The 22,307-nt window shown below is 38.8% G+C and overlaps 1 protein-coding gene across 14 annotated transcripts in view; it reads left to right on the top strand.

Moving 5' to 3' along the window:
- NSUN3 (NOP2/Sun RNA methyltransferase 3) overlaps positions 1 to 22,307 on the top strand; it is a 221,289-nt gene that overhangs the window by 71,604 nt on the left and 127,378 nt on the right. For 3 of the 14 annotated variants that reach the window (XR_012431759.1, XR_006695951.3, XR_012431758.1), the window contains one exon: positions 424 to 484. The exons of 6 other annotated variants lie outside the window; for them this stretch is intronic. Coding sequence is in view for 4 of the 8 variants with exons in the window: in XM_074033646.1 (XP_073889747.1) it covers positions 424 to 526 (103 nt within the window). In the remaining 4 variants the exon portion in view is untranslated. Of the gene's footprint in view, positions 1 to 423; positions 686 to 22,307 lie in introns of those variants that run through there. 5 more of the 14 variants (XM_074033647.1, XM_045385334.3, XM_074033646.1 and 2 more) reach the window with 3 other exon arrangements.

Raw genomic sequence — 22,307 nt, 5'->3', positions numbered from 1 at the left:
CTGCCTAATTTTTAAAGTAAGAATAGGTTATCTCTAAGAAAAGTCAATACATTTTGAGCCATTACTATATTCCAGGTATTTACATGACTGGTGTTTTATTTGATCGTGTCTCTTCTCTTTGTAAAAGTCCTCTGACCTGTAACTGCAGCTGAGGCAAAGGATTAAAACTGTACACAAAAGTCAAGGGAGAAAGAAAAAAAATAGTGGAGAACCAAAATAGATCTAAGAGGAGTGATAAATACAGGAGCAAATAAAGCATGAGAAGGTGACGGGAATTACAAGGGAGAAACAGGTGAAAGAACCTCGTTGAAGAGTACCACCAGCTATGTTCACATTCTTGGCAATACGTTCATTTTGCTAAACTGGCATTTCTATTAAGCCAACATGACAGAAAGCAAAGTTGTTTCTGTTTCTCTTTCACAGCAGACCAGTCTGTTTCCAAGCATGGTGTTTTTCGCTCTTCTGCATCTCAAAGTTTGGTGATGTAAGTACCATGTATAATAAAGGAGCTGAAAACATTCTCTAGGACCTCAGTGTTTTATTAAAATATTTATTTTAAATGAACAAATGTAACAGTGTAAAAAATTCTGTATATGTATAGTTTTATACAATTTTAAAATCCACAAAGCTCTAAAACATTGTTAACAATTGGAAAATAAAATTAAAATAAAGAGCATTAATTTAATACCTCAGATGATGCTGTTCTGTTCAAACTATATTGCCTCATGAAATCAAAGCACTGTACTTACTATTAAGCTGTAGGATTTTAGTGTTCAGTGTGTCTTAGCTATTGTACATCACATGATTTTTCAATTCTTCCACCAATTTTCTCTGTTTGAATTACCGGAAAACCTTGATTTTTCTGTAGTGTCTTATGAGGCTGTTTTCTCTCCAACTTTCCATAAATACAGAATTTATATATTAAAAACAGCTTTAGTGTTTTCAAGTTATTTCACAAATATTAAAATAGTACTGCTTGGGGTTAACTTGATAATAACATAAACACCTTCTTAAGCACTAGAATCTCATAGTGACCCTCCAGATGATACAGAATATACCTACATTATATCTTTAAAATTTCAGAATAGCTTCAGTATGAAACATATAATTACCCACGTTCTCACTGGGAGCTCAGTTAGCAGAGAGTCATCTGAGAATCCCCAAGTCCTTAAGCTTCAGTTTGAGAAATGGTGCTATGGTCTTTATTGATACTGCTCAGTAGGAAAACAAGGAATCTTCTCTGACAAGTATATCTTAGAAGATTTGCCAGGAGAAAGAAAAGCACAGGGAAGTTATAATTTAAATAAAAGGACAGAATATTTTTGGTATAGCCGTTCCCTACAAATATATCTTTCCAGGGCAGGGACATTTGTTCCTTGCTCTGAAAAGGGGACCATGTAATTTATCATCCAACTAAGACATTTTTGAGAGTAGAAAAGCAAGCTATTAATAATTACACCCGGACAACTGTGTGACCAGGACACCCTGAGAGAAGAGTGAGGGAGGCACTCATGCATTTGAAGAGATCAAATAGATCTCATGCTTCATGATAAATGTTTTTGAAGCCAGACATGAGCTCCCTTTAATCCCAGCTACTTGGATTGAGGCAGGAGGATTGCTTGAGCTCGGGAGTTTTGGGACTAGCCTGGTAGGCAACGAAGCATGAGACCCAGTCTCAAGGAAAGAGAGAGAGAGAGAGAGAGAGAGAAACGGAAATGCTTTTTTTTTTTTTCATCCTGAACACTTTCTTGCGATTCCCTTCCGCAGAAATGAGATACTCCCCCTTTCTGTGCAAATAAAAACCTCCCTAATTACAAAACAACTTCCTTTCACTCTGCCTGAAATCTAAAGCATGAAGGTCTCCTTTTAATCAACAAATCAAAATACATTACAAGCACTCTCTAATGACTTTAATCTGATATTATTCTTAATGTAGCTTTTGACAAGAGCCCAGCTGAGATAAGTGATAGGCAAGATGAATAGTCAAAGCTAAGGCAGTGGCTTTCAGACTTTTTAGGGAATTTGAATCATGTTTATAAGATGACATACCAATGTAAGCCCATAGACATACAGAAAGTTTTATTACACAATATTTATCCTTAAACTTGTTATGTATTACACACACACACACACACATATATGTACATGTATATGTATATATGTATAATTTTTTTGAAGACTATTCCACTTAACTGACCTTGACCCCCACTTAATTGATTTCATGACCCATTAATGATTTGGAATCTGCAATTTGAAAACCACTGCTAACCAGCCACTCCCTTTTGCATCCAGTTAAGTAAAAAAGGTACATAAATGGACAATGTAAATTCATTTCCATGTGTCTTTACAAAAATTCATTTTACTGGTTTATTCTTGGTTTAAGTAACAGTTGATTTTAACACATTAAAAATATCCTATATAAGGTGTTATATGCCATGTCATTCAAAGCCTCCCTTCTGCCTTCCCCTCTATCCCTACCCCATGTAGGCCTGTGATTATTAATTTCTCTTAGCTTTCAGTGCATGTTTTCAGATTACTTGGCCTATATGAATTGTATTATTTTCCATTTTGCCTTGTGTACTGAGAAACACAGCTAAATTCTATAATCAACTGCAGCAGTTATCTCAGTGTATCTCCCTTCACCTACCCCATTCTCCACGTGGTTTTTATTCTCTCATTATCCTTCCTCTTTAATAAAATGATCATGTTGTGGAAGATATACTGGTTAACGGTACATGTACCAGAGTCAATCTGCCTGAGTTTGAATTCTATGCTACTTTCTAGCTGTGTGATGTTAGGCAAGTTACTTAACCTCTTTATATCTTAGTTTCCTCATCAGTAAAATTAGAATAACAGCAATGAAAAGAACAATGATAAAACTATATCACAGGCATTTTGTGAGATCTAAAAGAGGTAATACCTTTAGGTACTTAGCACATTGCTTAGCCCATAGTAAGCAGACAATAAATGAAGCTATTGCTAGTCTCATCATCAATTTTAGAAGTAGACATTACAGTTAGTTGAGGGTTTCTTTTTCTCCTTTTTTTTTTCTTCTTATTCTTTTTATTTTTTTTTTTATTGAGGGTTTCTTTAGTTTTTAATCTTGTGGAACTCAGAAACTCCCATTAATATAGTCTCATCGAAAATAGTTGTATAAATTTGTCTTTGCATCTTCTCTACAGTAGCCCCTTTGTCAGGTGAATTCACAGAATGTTTTCTTTCGGAATCTTCAGGCTAGACTTACTTATTTGTGATATTTGTGTATGAGTTTGTTTTCCCACCAGTATGTAAGAACTTTGAGGGTCAGAAGCTGTTTTATGAATCTTTGAGTTCCCCTAGCTCTTCATTCCCTGCTTTCCTGTAGTGCATGTTTCATAAATGTTTCATGAAATACATTAATTTAACAGGTTCTTTTGAATATCAACAAAGGAAGAAAGTTCTCAGCAGAAAGGAGTAAAAATTCAAACAGAGGCTGATGAAAGCACAAAGAGAGTTTCATATTCAGAACATTAACTGAGGCAGTAAGGCTACAGTAGAATGGTCAACTTCCCCATCAGAGGTGGTTAAGAAAATAGACTTTGATAGTAAGTCTGGGTATACACTTTTGTCTCTGTTACTTCCTAGTTATGCAAATGTGGGCAAATTGTGTAACCTCTTTAAACTTCATGTCTCTCAGCTCTACAATAAGGATAATTAAAAGATCCTGAAGGCCCAAGTTCTAGTGTTTCATAGCACCATGGGATGACTATAGTTAACAATAATATATATTTTTAAATAGCTAGAAGAGAGAATATTGAATGTTCCCAACATAAAGAAATGATAAATGTTTGAGATGATGGCTATGCTAATTACTCTGATCTCATCACTATACATTGTACATGTTGAAACATTCCTATGTACCCCATAAATACATACAATTATTATATGTCAATTTAAACAATTTTAAAAAGATCATGGATGTAAAGTGTTTAGTATATACCTGATGTATAGAAAGCAGATGATGTATTAGATTTTCTATTGCTGCATCACAAATTATAAAACTTATCAACTTAAAAGAACACAAATTTATTATCTTACAGTTCCCATGAGTCAACAGTTCAGAATATTTTAGTTGGGTTCTCTGCTCAGGATCTCAGAAGGCTAAAATCAAGGTGCAGATTGGGTATGTCCCTAACTAGAAGCTTTCCTGGAAAAAGATCTCTTTCCAAGCTTGCTCAAACTTTTGGCAAAATTAATTTCTTTGCAGGTACATGACTGAGGTTCAGTGTTCAAACTAGGAACCACTTTCGACAACTAGAGGCCACTCGCAAGTCCTTGTCACATGGCCTCATGCCTAAGCCTCTCACTCTGAATCTCTTAATTTCTTCTTTCAGGAAAGACCCCCGGTCCTTTTAAGTGCTCACCTGAATCAGCTACGCCAAGAACAATCTTTCTTTGAGTAACAGATGAGAGGTTTTTAGCTGATATTCCCTCACTGTACATCTTTGTTACTGTGAGCATCCTGCCGCTCTGATTCTATTATTTACATACACATATTATTTATATAGCATGGCTCTTAACTATATAATCAGGTGCTAAGTTGGAAAAACATTTTTTTCTAAGATTAGAGGAGAAACTAGGTGTATTGGACTTATTGACAGCTGGTGGTCTCTACTATAGCACTTTCCTAAGAGGTTTTCAAAGGTAATTTTGATTGTATGTGTGTTAGTCCATTTCATGTTGCTATAAAGGAATACCTGAGGCTGGATAATTTACAAACAACAGAGGTTTATTTGGCTCATGGTTCTGCAGGCTGTACAAGAAGTATGGCACCAGCATCTGCTTCTGGTGAGGCCTCAGGAAGCTTTCAGTCATAAGAGAAGGCAAACAGGAGCAGGCTGTTTGCCTGCTGAGAAAGGAAGTAAGAGAGAGAGGAGGTGCCAGGCTCCTTTTAACCATTGGATTTGTAAATACAGAGCAAGAATTTACCCATTACTGTAGGAAGGGCACCAAATCATTCATGAGGGATGTGTTCTCATGACCTAAATGTCACCCACTAGGCCCCCCTCCAACACTGACAATCACATTTCTACATGAGATTTGGAGGGGACAAACATCCAAACTATATCAATGCACTGTTTGCCCTCTATATTGTTTCTAGAGATTACTATATTGTTTTCTTATTATTATCATGATCTAGGACACTGACAAAGAGAGAAAAATGTTTAAATAGATATAGAGTTAGGAAGACATTGGTTCTCTCTCTCATTCCTCCTGTCACAAGTCATTGAAACATAAAATATGTTACAACTTTCAGTTTTATGAGTTATATTCAGCTATGAAAGGAGTACAGAGAAATATAAAATTATCTCTATCTTCAATGAATCTTCGATTTGGTTGCAAAGGTAAGACACGTTCACATTTCACAAATGTGAAAAGTTAAATAGCACTAGAAGGCAGTATATAATTATAAGACAAATGAATAGTGAATGGAGTCAGAAAGGATGGAGTCATAATTATAAACCAGAGAGAAGAGGTCAAGGATGGCAAAAGGAAGTAGGAGAGCATAGATAAATCCACAGAAATGGGCAAGGTATCACCAAATAAAGAGAAGGGAAGAGGATATAATAGGAGGGTGGAGTGGTTTCAGCAGAAACACAGAAGCACACGCAATGTAACGTATGAATGGTGCAGTGGCTAGAGTCCAGAGTTCAACTAAGTGAATAGGAAGAGATAAAGTTGAAAGTGTAGATATTATTTGGAGTCTCAAATATGAACCCAAGGAATGTGGGCTTAATCCAAAAGGCAATAATAACCCATTGAAGCTTTTTCAAAAGAGGAATGCCACATAGAGTAGATATTGAGTAAATATTTGTGAAAAGATGAATGAATACATAATAAATATACTACTTTAAGAAGAGTAATGGTTTGGGAAAGTTTGAATAGGAGGAGGAAGGCTACTGGTTTTGGCTGTACAGTATTAAGAGTCTGAGAGAGGTTCATAGGATCTGAGTTAGGTCACATGATAGCAGTGGGGCTCCAAAAGGAGAGACTGATAGAAAGGAAGAATTAACAGGATTTGAAGACTAACTAGATATGGAGAACGGGAAGAGAGAGGAACCAAAAATGACTCTGCATTTCCAGCCTGGATAATTTATAAATGATGGTAGCAATTTACAGTTTTCCTGTATGCAAATTGAGGAAAATAACAGTCTTTCATAGTAAGCATGTCTCTATTATTATTGTTATTGCATAAAATGTCTAACATGGTACTTGAATGATTATTAATTTCCAATAAATAATTGTTATTTTAATATTGTTATTTTTATCATTAATATTAATTCACAATCCTTAGATCCAAACAATTCTGAAAGTCTTTGGTTGGTTGGTTTTTGTTTGTTTGTTTGTTTTTGTTTTTGTTTTTTTTGGATAACACATGCAGTGATCTGACCTGAAGTCTTTTGGCTGCAAAATCTTACCCAAACTGACTGAGAATATTTACTGTGTAAATAACCATATGTTTTTCTCTCCAAATATTAACATATTTTTGAAAAGATATTTAGTTCAACCTCCCGACCTACATTTGCCCATTTCTCTGTCTCAACTCCTTGGCCTATTTGTCAGTATGACAGTAACTCAATCAAAGGGACAAATTTGGATACTGACTGAGATTCTCTTGGGAGTGTTAAAAACATATGGTATATATGACATGTTACTCTTCTAATATTTGAAAACATCTAATTTCAAATTACATCCAGCTTGAGAGTTTTGGATAAAAGGTGGTGGACCTGGCCGGGAGCGGTGGCTCACGCCTGTAATCCCAGCACTTTGGGAGGCGGAAGTGGGTAGATCACGAGGTCAGGAGATCGAGACCATCCTGGCTGACACGGTGAAACCCCGTGTCTACTAAAAACACAAAAAAGCCGGGCGTGGTGGCGGCGCCTGTGGTCCCAGCTACTCCAGAGGCTGAGGCAGGAGAATGGCGGGAACCCGGGAGGCGGAGCTTGCAGTGAGCCGAGATCGCGCCACTCACTCCAGCCTGGGCGACAGAGCAAGACTCTGTCAAAAAAAGAAAAAAGGTGGTGGACCGTATTACTGTTGATTGAAAAAGGAAAATAGAACTACTTTGAGGAGACAAATAGTTGATGAGATATATGTTGAGTTTGAGGTTACAAGAGCACAGAAGTGAAACTATTTTCTAGGCGATTGGCGATTCCTGATTGGATTTTCAAGCAAACAAGCAGGATACACATAGAAGTGAAATTTCAAGTCATGAGTAGGAATGAAATCTCCTGGAAAGACAACGGAAAGGCAATGGGAAGAAAGCTGTAAGGGGATTATTGAAACAAGGTATATGTATGCACCGCATGTAACGAAAAGCCCTGGCTAAGCTCTCACAAAGCTGGTGTTTAGTACGGTTGAAGCTGAGTCTGTAAGAATAGGCTGAGATGGAAAAGAAGCAGGAGAGTGCCATACTTGCCAAGGAAAGAACTAACTTTAAGAAGGAGCAGTCGATTACTAGAATCAAGTGCTACAGAGAGGTCAGAGAAAAGAACAATCATAGCAGCAAACAGATTGGATTTGTTAATTTTAGAGGCTCAATGGTAATGAGATGCTATCAGAGAGGTAAGAACAGAGGACTTAAGCGGGGAACTATAGCAGCCTAACTGGATTTCATTACTTCTTGAGTATACTCATTCCTGGTTGATTCGAGAACACAAGAGGCAAAGAATCACAGAACTTATAGCTAAATCTAATCATATATTCTATCCCTCCTGTTTGTAGTTAAGAAGGCTGATGCCTCCAAAGTGGTTAAGATTCTGGTAATAGTCACATAATAAGTTCATGGCAGAGTTAAGACTAGAACATGAATACTGACATTCCCAATTATGTGCTGTTTCTTCTCTGTACTAGGCATCAAAGCAGTGCACTCATCTAAGGGTTCTGTTTGAATGACACCTTTAGGTATTACTGCAGCACCCCCTTAGTACAGAAGCAAAATACTCCTCCACCCGTTCAAGAATAAAGAGGCTTATTAAAAAGCGTTTTCTTTACACTAATTTGCCCCTTACAACGTTGGTATTTTATAAGGAATTGAAAACTTTACACATTCATATATTATAACTTTCAGTAAACCCAATAAAATGTTCTTTTGTATCAATATCCATTATTCTGTCCAGAAACTCTTTCAGTAGTTTATTTATTTATTTATTTATTTATTTATTTATTTATTAGACGGAGTCTCGCTTTGTCACCCAGGTTGGAGTGCAGTGGCCTGATCTCGGCTCACTGCAAGCTCCGCCTCCCAGGTTCCCGCCATTCTCCTGCCTCAGCCTCCTGAGTAGCTGGGACTACAGGTGCCCGCCACCACGCCCGGCTATTTTTTTTGTATTTTTAGTGAAGATGGGGTTTCACCATGTTAGCCAGGATGGTCTCGATCTCCTGACCTTGTGATCCGCCCTCAGCCTTCCAAAGTACTGGGATTACAGGCGTGAGCCACCGCGCCCGGCCCCTTTCAGTAGTTTAATTTCTCTTAGTCTTTTTTTTGGGGGGGTGGGGGGTGGGGGATGGAGTTTTGCTCTTGTTGCCCAGGCTGGAGTGCAATGGTGCAATCTCGGCTCACCACAACCTCTGCCTCCCGGATTCAAGCAATCCTCCCGCCTTAGCCTCCTGAGTAGCTGGGATTACAGGCAAGCACCTCCACACCTGGCTAATTTTGTATTTTTAGTAGAGATGGGGTTTCTCCATGTTGGTCAGACTGGTCTAGAATTCCAGACCTCAGGTGATCCGCCTGCCTCGGCCTCCCAAAGTGCTGGGATTACAGGTGTGAACCACTGTGCCTGGCCTCTCTTAGTCTTAATCTTTAAAACTTGCAGAATCTTAACAGCTCAAGCAGATCTCTACAGAATAGTAAACTCCTTAGAGGCAGGGATTTTATCTTATCTTCGTATGTCTGGCACCCTAAAATGATGTCAACAACATAGTATATGTTCAATAAATGCTTGTTGAATGAACAAATAGGTGAATGAATGAATTAGTGGAATGCTCAGTAAACCTCCTTGGGAAACAGTGGTAAGATAAGGTATTTGGCTCAATCCCCTGACCTAGTTAGCTTGTGCTTGCTTTTCCGACTCATCTCCAACAGAAATAGCCCTCAGCATATTTGCAAGCACAATAGTATCCCTCAATCAAAGGGAAAATGCTTGGATTATCTCTCAGAATTATTGCTAACAGGTTTTACTTACTTGGGTGCCAGTGACCTTTACTAAAGACCTGGGACTTCGGAAAGAGGTCACGGAGGTGGTAGGGGAATGTTGACCCTGGCCCTCTAATATTCTGATTATATGTTTCTTTGCTGCTCAGTCAGTTTCTTTTGGGGCTTTTTATTTTGTTTGAAATGCAGCCCAGAGGGCAAAAAGATGTACCAGAAATTCCAGCCTGATTTGGAAGGGCTCTGTAGAAAGTGGCTTATCAATCCTTAGCACTTTTCCACATGTACTACACAAGTATGCCTTATTTCAGAAAATTTGCAAAGCAGTAATCATATATTTCACCCTGTATTATAATAATATATATTTCTCTTTCCCGAGTGTGTTGTGCTCTCAACTGTTTAGCATCTAATGTCACAGATTTCCAGCACTGCCAGATTAGAATGCCTCAAAGGCCTAATGACTCCAGAGTGTCTCACCATCATCTCGGTGTGGCTAAGCAATTCCCATACTGCTCAGGCCTCAAAGGCCTAATGACTCCGGAGTGTCTCACCATCATCTCGGTATGGCTAAGCAGTTCCCATGCTGCTCAGGAGTCACATATTGTGCTGGCAGGCTGCCTCGCTGGTGAGTTACCTTGAGACAGAAATGTTGTCAACAGTGGAACAGTCAGTTTTTTCCTTAAAGCCCTTTATTCACTCCTCTCCCCCAACTAGGTATAGCCGTATTTCTAGAGCAGCAATCACAAAGGACACCTAGTGATTTTGTCAGGATTTCTGTCTAAAGTAATTTAAACAGCTACATGAGTGGAAATATACCTCCCTGGCTTCCCTGCCAGCCTACCCTGAGAACATTCTGGCTTAATTTCTCTCTTTAACAAGACCAAGACGACGGTCTTTTGCATCTCCATGAAAAAAGTATTTACATATTCAGAAATCAGCTTGGCAAACCAGAGCTAAGAGTACGGGGAATAAACATTGACTCTGTTCTTTTCTTCCTCTCAAAGTTAAGAATATGGTAAGAGCTAAAACTTGGCAAAAGAGAGATGGCAACAGTGATGCGACATCTGTCAAAAAGTGTTGATCAGCAGAGGCCTCTCTGCCTACCTTGTGCCCCCTTGGACTCTCAGGACCTTGACAGGTGTTTCCCTTCTTCCCCCTTCCTTTCCCTGGGCTGGCTTCCTGAGCTTGATAGGGGCAGATGCAAGCATTCCACAGCTTGCATTGCCTTATTTAAAATGCACGGTGGGTAGAAATTAAAATTAAAATGAGTTCTTTTTTAAGCAAAAATGTCACCATTCTCTTTCAAAGATGATAACCTGAGTAATGACTCTTAAGAGAAAAGATTGGTGTCAAATTATGAGGCTGTGCTTAGTGGGCTTATGATTTATGTATAGGAATACATCATTTTTTGACAAAGAGCAAGATGAGGTTGAAACTGTGTTTATTTGGCAAACCAAAACTGGCTTCTTTTACTTTTAAGCTATTGGCATACATTTAATATGTCGTGTGCACTTCCTTAATATCAGGTAGCAAGGACATACGTGTTCATGTTCAAAACTAGACTAGGCACTACTCTACTGGACCACGCAGGAAGTCTCCAAACTATTCTAGGAAATGAGAGCTGTCTCTTTGTGTTGTGATAGATATTCTAAGCCATTCATTTTAAGCATGATTTCTTTAGCTGTTTTATCTGTTTCTCTCTCTTTTCTATTGTTACAAAGAGAGGTCTATAACTTTTGCAAGTAGAAAAATTGGTCTAACTACCACTAGCTTTCTTTGGAAATATATATTTGGTTTCTCCCTCTCTCTTTCTCACTGGCATGTTATTTTAGCAGTCAAGCTATTTGTGTGTCAAAAATAAGTATGGTAAATTTTCTACTCTACCTTTACTAAGTAATAGTCATGAGTATAATCTCAGATAAAATTTTGCAATAAGGAATTCAGGATAAGTTTTATTCTGCTTACTTCTCAAGAGAGCCGATGAAGTGAAAAACATTTGATCCAAATTCATAGCTACCACTGCCATGTTGAGTGCAGGGTGTCCTGAAGAGTATAATCCCCACCTTCCCACTAATCCAGGAAGGAAAATACTGAAGTTCCGTGTCTACAGAGTAATCTCTGTGTTCTGTTGCTTCTTGTCATTTTCATTATATATACAGACCCCTCAGGAGAGAACAACGGTTCTGAGTCATATTTCGCATTGTACCTCGTGAAACATAAGAAATCTTGTTTCAAGATGTGAAGAGGAGATCTGCACAAATACTACATACCATACGACACTTACAAAATTTAAGTTTGTGGCCCCTTCTTGAGTCCCACATGTAAAAATCACAAATCATGCCTTTGTACATTTAGATATTTTACCAATGCTATTTTTCTCCCATCACATGTTCAAGAAGATCTTGGAGGAAGAGATATGCCATATGGAAAGAACAATGTCTTTGTAATGAGTCAGATGCTTAGTAAATCGTTTGGCTTCTGAATACTTGTTTACTCTTCTGTGGAATGGAGATGGTAATACTGTCATGAAGGCTTACTGTATGGTCTAGAAATCACAGGCGTTCACGGAGGTAGGCTCTTCCGAATCTGAGTCTACCACGCTTTCCCTTGGCTGAGCATTATTCACAGTAATCCTGTTGTCCTAGATAATCCTAGTCACTATTTACATGCAGTGTCCAGTACTGTGGTTTTTGTGTGTGGTTCCTAATATGTCCAGTCTAACAGCTACTCTCACTGGTGTTCTGAGGCCCAGACCTCTTCGAGCCAATGTGTTCTAGGCTTTCTAAGCTACTGCTTTCAATTCATGTTTTAAGCTGTTTTTTTGTTGTTGGTGGTGAACATATAACTTTTGAAGTTCTGTCTCCCAGAGACTCCAGAGGCAGGCCTATAACTTGTTCATTCATCCATTCAACAAATATTTAGTCCTTTAACCAACCTCATATGCCACGCCAACATTTCTAGATCCTCTTTACACTGTGCATCTTCTATTTTTTTAATGTATCATTAGCATGCCATGCAACTTATTCTTTTTTATTGCCTCTTGTTCCACTATAATGCAAGCTCCATTGGGACAGGGATCTTTAGTCACTGATGCATCCCAAGCAAATACAGTAATTCACAGCACATATCAAATATTTGTTGAATGAGTTTAGAATATATTATGTTTTAGGAACATGGGAACTGCTAAGCTATATTGCTCTTCCAGAGAACAGTTCATTCAGAAACTTTCTTGGTGTTCTTTAGAATTATTAAAGTTTCACATTGCGTATCCAGCTTCTTTCTTCTGTACACTAATGCAAAGGTAACATCACATATTTTCTCTGAACTCCAGGTAAGCTGTTGATTTCCTGTGGTCTGTGCCTTCATCCTCCTCCTCTTCATCATCATCACAGTTATCATCATGTTAGCTAGTCTGCTAGATGGTTTCCAATGGTCTTTGCCAGTGGTCTTTACACAAGCGTGTAGTCCTCTCCCATATTGAATAGGGATGATGTGTGTAACCAATAAGAGATGATTATGTGTAATTTCTAAGGCTAGGTCATAAAAAATATTACAGCTACAGCCTTTCTCTCTTAGATTATTTGCTTTAGGGAAACCAGGTGTCATGCCATGAGGACAATAAAACAGTCCTCTGGATAGGTCCGAGGATCAAGGAACTAAGGCCTGCTGCCAAAAGTCCTATGAATGAGCCATTTTAGAAGTGGATTTTCTAGCCCTAGTCACGACTTAGATGACTGAAACCCTGGCCAACATTTTGTTTATAGTCTTGTGAGAAACTGTGAGCCAGAACCATCCAGCTAAACTGCTCCCAAGCCCCTGACACACAGGAATTATAAGCTAATAAAAGATTATTGTTGTTTGAAGCTATTAAGTTTTGATGTAACTGTTACATAGCAGTAGATAATGAACGTAATCATCACACACTTCTTGAGTGCCTTCATGTACAAGCAAGTATATGATTTCATTCTTAAAGGAAACATCTATTATTGGTAGTTGTCTTAGCCCATTTTGTGCTGCCATAATAGAATAGCTGAAACTGCATAATTTATAATGAACACGAATTTATTTGGCTCATGTTTCTGAAGACTGGGAAGTCCAAAAGCATGGCGCTGGCATCTGGAAAGGGTCTTTGTGCTGCATCATTCCATAGCAGAAGGTGAAAGAGCAAGTGAGCATGCAAGACAGAGAGAGGAAAGGGGCCGAACTTATCCTTTTATCATGAGCCCACTCCCAAGATAACTAACCCACTCCCATTATAATGGCATCAATCCATTTATTATTGCAGAGCCCTTATGGACTAATCACCTCTTAAAAGTTCCCTTCTCAATACTGTGACATTGAGGATTAAGTTAGAACACATGAACTTTAGGGGGCACATTCAAACCACAGCAGTAGTTATATCCTCATTATACAGATGAGAAAGTGGAGGGTCAAAGGTGTTAGTTTCCACTTCCAGGGAGTGGAAGAGAGAGAATTTGATCACAGAATTCATTTTTAATGACTAGGCTATCGTGAGTAGAGCAATCTTTGGTGTATAAGGCTACTTCTGGCGGAATCTTTGCATGGTACCTGAGAAACTTGGCAACCACAAATCACTTTCAATAATGTCCCTTTTCAGGTACAACATGCAAACACATAGGTACTTTGAGTTTCAGGAATTATCGAAAGCTTCTCCAAGTCCCATAAGATAAGTGCACAGGTTTTCTATAATAAAAATCCATGGCTCATGCTAAGTTTGTAATTAGCTAGCTAGTAAGGTAGCGAGTTCCCAATGTGATGGCATTGCAAGAAAAGAGAGAGACCACTAGGCACGGTGGCTCACACCTGTAATCTCATGGCTTTTGGAGGCTGAGATGGGAGGATCACTTGAGCCTAGAAGATTGAGACCAGCCTAAGCAACATAGCCAAATCCCCTCTCTACAAAAAATAAAAAAATTAGTTGTATGTGTGGCATGTGCTTGTAGTCCCAGCTGCTTGGGAGGCTGGGGTGCCAGGATCACTTGAGCCCAGGAGACTGAGATTTCAGTGAGCCATATCTGGGCCACTGCACTCCAGCCTGGGCAACAGAGAGAGAGAAATCCTGTCTCTGAAAAAAAAAAAAAAAAAAAAAAGTTTAAAAAAAAATCTTTGTCATTTCACAAATTCTTCACCAAGTCTAGCCTTCAAAGAAGGCACATTTCTTCAAGAGTAGGTGACTAATAGTGTCTTTCTCCTATTTTCCTGGGTTTGCTACTTTAGTATTTTATCTACAAATGGTTATATCCCATAATGGAGGACAGAACCTAAGAAATCCATAAAAACTTAGTAAATTCCTGACCTGAACTTTATCTACTTCCACTCTCCTATTGTTTTAGAATGCCTCTCAATAAGTCCTAAATAGGATTAAATGTAATTAAAGTAATTCTCTCAGCAGTACCCCATGAAAGCAATGTAGATATATATCCTGATTGCTTAAAATGTTTACATGAGAATTAGACACAAAACTTCTGTCTGCAAAACAGGTGCAAAATTAAAATCTAACCAATGCATGCTTGAAGATGACAGCTTAATTTCCCCAAATTTATAAGCCACCTTATTTGCCATTTTTGTGCTCAATACTCCCATTGTCCTTTGTGTTTTAAATTCTTTTGCTGACTTATTTCCTGTGTCAGTTTTCCACAGTCAGCGTCCTTTAGAATTGGCTTAGAATTTTGCTACAGAAAATGCTGAAAAATCCCTTGCTGATTGTGTATGGCATGTACCTCACATAAAATATACCATATCTCATTTTCTTTCTGAACAATTCTCCTTATAAACATGAAATTACAATTGAGGTAGCAAAACTATCTAGAGATGAACAAATGGTTGTTATGGGGTATATAATAGACTCTTTTCCATGGTCACGAGCATTATATAAGACCTTGAACCTAAATTCCAAAAAGAAGGACACCAGTATAGAGAACCGAAGATTAGGCGTCAGCACAAATAGCCAAATGGGAGATGTATTCAGCAGGAAATTTAATATACCAACAGGGTGTTGTAGCAGCCAGTAAAGCTAATGGGCATTAACACAGGAATGCTATCTAGAGGAGGATGATAGCCATACTCTGCTCAGACATTTGCTAGAATATTGCATTATATTCTAAATAGCAAAATTTTAAAGGAATAGAAACAAATGAAGCCATATTCAGATAACAGAATTTAAGATAACAGAGCATTTAAAATCTATGTCACATGAGAAGCATATTCAAATATTTAATGAGCTCTGTGCATTCAGGTTCACATTTTTAATTACATTTTCAGAATATAGACCTAGAACCTATGGATAGGAAAAAAATAGGCTGAATCAAAGGGAAAAATAGGGAGATAATTAGCTGCTTCAAGAGGTGTGCGTTTGCAGTTATGGGTTGTTTTCAAATATAGAAAACTACTTGAGAGGGAATGCACATGGATGCATCATGCTTTAATGCACATTCACCTCAGTCACTAATATGCTTTGCCCTATCAATGTCCAGGAGTTGGATCAATCAAATTGGCAATTTTTTTTTTTTTTTTTGAGACCGAGTCTCGCTCTGTCGCCCGGGCTGGAGTGCAGTGGCCGGATCTCAGATCACTGCAAGCTCCGCCTCCCGGGTTCCCGCCATTCTCCCGCCTCAGCCTCCGGAGTAGCTGGGACCACAGGCGCCGCCACCTCGCCCGGCTAGTTGTTTGTATTTTTTGTATTTTTTTTTTTTAGTAGAGACGGGGTTTCACCGTGTTAGCCAGGATGGTCTCGATCTTCTGACCTCGTGATCCGCCCGTCTCGGCCTCCCAAAGTGCTGGGATTACAGCCTTGAGCCACCGCGCCCGGCCCAAACTGGCAAGTTCTTATTCCTGGGGGAAGGAGTTGTCTCAATGTTGGCCAGGGTGGCGGAAACACAGAGAAGGCTGGTGCTAGGCTGGTTGCTACATGGTCTCTCCTCCCCACAATTTGTGAATCGGATTGGATAAGAGAGAACTGGAAAACTATTCGGCAATAAATAGTAGGATATTTAAAGATGTTCACATCATTTGACCCAACAATTTGACTTCAAGAGGTATAAAGAAAATAAATAGGTGCTGTAAGAGAACTTTACTTACAGAAATAGCCATCACAGAATTATTTATAATAGTGAAAAATAAAAGAAAGAAACCTTTTCCCTTTAGCAAATATTTTCTGAGCATCTACTCTGTAACAGGTCATCTTCTAGGAGGCTGGGGTACATCAATAAAAAAATAATTTTCTTGCTCTTGCAGAGATTACAGTCCAGCAGGAAGGATGAATGTAAATATAAATATCACAAATAATGATACAATGCAGTATGTTAGAAGGTGATAAGTGCTATGGAGGAAAACAAAAAAGCAGAGCAAAGTAATAAGGATTAGGGTTGTCGGCTGCAGAGTGGCCAGGGCAGGGCTCATTGAGGAGGTAACATGATCAAAGACTTAGGACGTTAGCCATGCAGATATTAGCAGTATGGGCATTGGTAGGAATCATTCAGTAGAAAATGAACAATTGATGAAATAGGAGTTTTTTTTCTTCTTCTTCTTCTCCTTTTTTTTTTTTGAGACAGGATCTTATTCTTTCCCTGAGGCTGGAGTACAGTAGCATGGTCATAGCTCACGACAGCCTCAAATTCCTGGGCTCAGGTGATTCTCCAACTTCAGCTTTTGGAGTAGCTAGGACTACAGGTATGTACCACCATATCTAGCTAATTTTTTAATTTTTTAGTAGAGACAGGGCTTTGCTATGTTGACCAGGCTTGTCTCAAACTCTAGGCAATCCTCCCACCTCAGCCTCCCAAAGTGCTGGGATTACAGATGTGAGCTGCTGTGCCTGGCCTGATTTATCTGATTAACATAGGAAAATGCTAACAATGTATTATTCAATGAACCAAGCAGAATATAAAGTCTATATAAAGTATTATAGTTTAAAATTATGTACATACATATATATTCATTTATTCCATAAATATTTATTGAGCACCTATTTGTTTATTTTATAAACATTTATGTAGCACTTATATTCCAGGCACTATTCTAAGCATTTTTAAATATTAATGTCATTAAATCCTCACTAACTTTGTGAAGAAGTAGGATCTATTTTGACCTCATGAGTGGAAGAGATGTTAATGATCCAAGGTCACATGATTAGTAAAAGCAGAGAATGGCTTTCTTCTGTGTTTTTCATCCCCCTGGATTCTGTCTCCTCTTTGAAGAGCATTGTTAAGCTACTGGGGAGAGAATAAAACACAAATGTATGCCTAGAGACGGTGGCTCACGCCTGTAATCCCAGCATTTTGGGAGGCCGAGGCGAGTGGATCACGAGGTCAGGAGATTGAGACCATCCTGGCCAACGTGGTGAAACCCCCGTCTGTACTAAAAATACAAAAATTAACTGGGCGTGGTGGTGCACACCTGTAATCCAAGCTACTTGGGAGGCTGAGGCAGGAGAATTGCTTGGACCTGGGAGGCAGAGGTTGCAGTGAGTTGAGATTGCTCCACTGCACTTCAGCCTGATGACAGAGCGAGACACTGTCTCAAAAAAAAAAAAAAAAAAATTCTGAAAAGAAATTTGTCAAATATCAATATTGATTTTTTGAATGGATTATATAGGTAATATTCACTGTTTTGCATACATTTGTGCATTTTGCAATTTTTTTTTTTTTTTTTTTTTGACATGGAATCTCCCTCTGTCGCCCAGGCTGGAGTGCAGTGGTGTGATCTAGGATCACTGCAACTTCTGCCTCCTGGGTTCAAGTGATTCTCCTGCCTCAGCCTCCTGAGTAGCTGGGATTACAGGCGCCCTCCACCACGCCTGGCTGATTTTTGCATGTTAAGTAGAGACTGGGTTTCACCATGTTGCCAGGCTGGTCTTGAACTCCTGACCTCAAGTGATCCACCCACTTCAGCCTCCCAAAGTGCTGGGATTACAGGCGTGAGCCACTGTGCCCAGCCACATTTTGCAAATTTTTAACAGTAAATATATTTAACATTGTAACTACTATCACATATATTTTTAATAGTACAGTGCCTTGTATAGTGCTTATAATAACAGAAGTATAAACTGTTAAAACTTGAAGGGAGAACTGGAACAGGACTTAGTTTCCTTCACAGTCCTTTTTTGTCCCCTGCCTCCCACCCCTCCTCTTAGCCGTTTCTGGATACATAGTGTATTTGATCAATATAGTGGCAGAATATTGCTCTTCCAGAAGCAAAGTTCCCCAGTCCTCCTTCTGACTCCAACAAACTCTGCATCTTTTAATGAGCTGCTTAACTAGCCTAGCCTTCAGTTTACTCTTTTGTAATACTAGAGAACTGGACATTTGCTATCTGGTTTCTTCTATCTCTGACTTTCCCTGATTCTGTGGAAGTTTTATCGTATTATTCTAACTAAAAGGCAAGTGATTCTGAGGTAGACAGTGGAATACCAGTTTATTAGCTTGCAACAAAAACTAAGTGACATATGGACAAAAATCCTTGAAGCCTGTGTTATTTATTCATTTTCTTAAGCCAGCCAGGCAATGAACGTACTGTTTTGCAGATAAAAAAAAATAGTTAAATATTATCAATTCATAAGGTTTAACTTAATACATGAAAAGACAATAATAATCCCTGTGTACTTTATTGGTTAATTTTGAAATTACTATCATGTCTATAAAAATACATGACATTCAAATCATTCGAAAATTCTACAGTATGGATTGACCAGCTTTGGAATCAAAAGTATGCTTGTTGAGTTTGGAATCAGAGTAAGAGGCATCAGCACAATCAAGCTACCTAAAGGTGTCAGAATAAGGTAGCCTGAAACACCTACATACCCACCTGGAGATTCAAAATCTGTTGCCTATAACCTCCATATGCCATTTCCACCTGAGGCATAACCTTACTGGTGGAACTAAGAATGCTTGAAATCTGTTAAGGGTGGAAGGCTCCCTCTTGTTTGCACACTGCCAAAGTTGGGCTCTGCCAAAGCTGAGAGCCCGGTGCCTCTCCTTTCTCTTTGCTTTCTGGCTGGACCCAAACTTCTTTTTTCTCTAGAAGATTGGTCCCTTTGGGTGACTCAGCATATCAGTCTCCTTGTCCAGGTTGCAGTTTAATGGTCTAAAGTCCTTCTTATTTTATGATGTTCCTGGTTTTTGAAAGAGGAGAGCAATTCTCTATAACGCCCAAGAAATGATGCCACATTTTGCTCCTTTAGTGCAGTACAAGATCCTTTTGGGCCAGAACAAGTAACTTTTCTTCAAAATCTCAGGCTGGGAAGGAATTAAAGTTACCTATGAAGTCACTGGCATACCAGGCACCTCTACAAAGATGTTACCAGCTACTTCACTGTCCAAGAAAAGAAGCACCAAATGCACCCGCAAATCAGCTTCATAATTCACAGATGGGCGTTATTGACAATGTACACCATCTGGCAGCTTCCTTTTTTTGACTAATTTGTCTTGCTAACTAGGCTCAGTTATGGTCTATGCTGCTGAGGAAGTGCCTGTGCTGTCAGCACGTATATATACACCAAGTTTTAAGATTGAACAACAACCTTAAAATCATTATTTAAAAAGTTTTCTTTCTCTGAATTTTAGTTACCCAGCCCTAGATACTGCTTTGCTTTTACATACGTATCCTCGGTTTTTACATATATGATGTTGACTGGAAAGTGTTAAAGGATTTTAAAAAAAATCAATGGGAAGAAATGTATATGGGGTGCTGAAATAGTAAATATTGGGAAATCACGAAAGCCCTAAGTTCCAAAAACCCAGCTAAATATGCTAGCTATTGTCTGGCTTATAGTTCTAAACTCCTTATTTTATATGAATTCTGTAGACTCTCTGGGGTGGTCTGTACACCTAACATTATTTTATGGTGTTTCTATTCTGAAGATAGATATCATTAATCATACCTTTCTTCCTGCTCAATATCCTCTTTATTTTAACTAGGAAAAAGAAAATTGTATTATCCCTTGGTATACAGTTGCTATAGAATTGATTAAATACAGTTTCAATAACTTTCTCATTGTAGTTAGACCTTGCAGTTTTTATGAGAAACTGTCGTGCCTATTGACAGATTGTCAGATCTTTTTAAGTTATATGAGACAGAAACTTGACTCGAACTAGCCTAAGAAAAACATTAGCCTCTATTGATCCACCACCTTGTAGAGAAGAAGAGTAAATGGCACCAGGTATGACCAGATAAAGGACACAAATGGTATCTTCGGATTGCTTTCTCTCCACTGCTCAGCACTTCCTCTCATTTTGTGTTAGCCTCAATCCCCCCTATTGCTTTCGAGCTTTCTTGTACTAGCAGGCAAGATAGCTGGTCAGATCTTTTTAAGTTACATGGGACAGAAACTTGGCTCAGACTAGCCTAAGAAAAACACTAGCCTCTATTGATCCACCACCTTGTAGAAAAGAAGAATAAATGGCACCAGGTATGACCAGATCCAGGACACGAATGGTGTCTTCAGATTGCTTTCTCTACACTGCTCAGCACTTCCTCTCATTTTGTGTTAGCCTCAATCCCCCCTATTGCTTTTGAGCTTTCTTCTACTAGCAGGCAAGATAGCTGGTAACCACCCCATCCTGCAGGATACCAGCTTAGCATCTCCAAAGAAAAGGGAGCCAGTCCTTTCCTTTCAGTGTTCATATTGCAATCCAAGGAAAGTGCTCTGTTGGGCCCTGGTTGATCACTTACCTACCAGTGAACCAATCATAGAAGCCAAAATGGGATGGTATGTTCCCATGACCAAACCTTGGTCATTCTTTTGGCAGAGGATGGGGGATTAGGCAGTATTTGTCAACAGAAAAGGAGAAAAGGATGCTCGCATATTAGCATATAAACAGTAGCTACCGTGGCTTAGTATACTATCTGAGAATAAAGGCATATACAATATTATATTTAACTTTTCATTACGGTAGCCAACCACCCTAGATTTTCTGGAGCAATCCTGATTTCAAAAACACTATCCCACTGAGTGACCATGTGATCAAAATTTTGTGTTGGAAACGAAATCACTCTGTCCTAAGGCTTGCAGTGATTGGCTTTCACATAAGCATATTTTGATAGTTTTTACATGACTTAATCTACATATTTCTTAAATTTTTAATTAAAATGTACTAGTGCATAAATTCAAGAGGAACATGATCAACAATAGGTGATAAAGAAAGTAGGAAAACAGAATTATAAAGAAAAAATAGTTTGAAGTTTTAGGTGAGCCTTCAAACCTTGCCAGCAAATATTCCTAGCCATATATAAACTTGTATAACTCCCAAAACTGACATTGAGGCTACCGTTTTCCCAGCACTTTTCACAAGCTCCTTAATTATGCTTTGAAATTTTACTTTACAAACGATTACTTTTTAATGAGAGAGCTCATTATTTTCCATTGGCAGTACTTCATTGCCAAGCACTACCATTTCATAGGAGGTGGGCAGACTTTAATTTCAGCAGCAGCACAGGGCTCCATTATGTTTTTCTGTTCATATTGGCCCAAATTCTCTGTCCTTTCCCCCTGCTGCCAGAATAAACATTTCTCCCCAATAGGCATACACTCTCAACCCTTGGAACTCAAAGCAGCTATCAGGAGGCTACAAATTAATCTGTTCCGCCTCCACTAACAGATGCCACGCTGGCGCTGGGCACTTCAGCCAAACTCTTGGGATTTACAACATTAAGAGTAAGTGCAAAAACTACAAGCATTCAAAAGACACTCATTTTATTTAACTGACAGATCTTGGCATTTTATGAAAAAAAAAAAAAAATGGAAGCACAAAACCCTTTCTCCTTACACTTCTCAAGTGATTTTTCCTTTTTCCAAGCACAATGCTCTTTTCAATAAGTCCTAAATGAGCACAACAACCAGATGTGACCAGAAAAACTGCAGGAGGCACCATAAAAATGCATTATGATAAATGCCATCCAAAGCTTCGGGACCCAGGGGACTTTTCTTAAAGTCACTGCCCACCGCACTCTTACAACACATGCATTGCGAGAGTGGAGGGAAACCCATAGGCGGGTAAGACTTGTGGATATTGTGTGCCTCGCAACATGAGTCATTCAAGAGGTGCGGCTGGTGCAAAAGCAACAGCATGTTTTGGAAAGTGGATTCAAAGCAGGAGAATAT

This window comes from Macaca fascicularis, chromosome 2, assembly GCF_037993035.2.
Source record: "Macaca fascicularis isolate 582-1 chromosome 2, T2T-MFA8v1.1".
Taxonomy (NCBI): Eukaryota; Metazoa; Chordata; class Mammalia; order Primates; family Cercopithecidae; genus Macaca; species Macaca fascicularis.
Note: the sequence above shows the minus strand (reverse complement) of the source record. Positions and strands in the feature narration are given on the sequence as shown.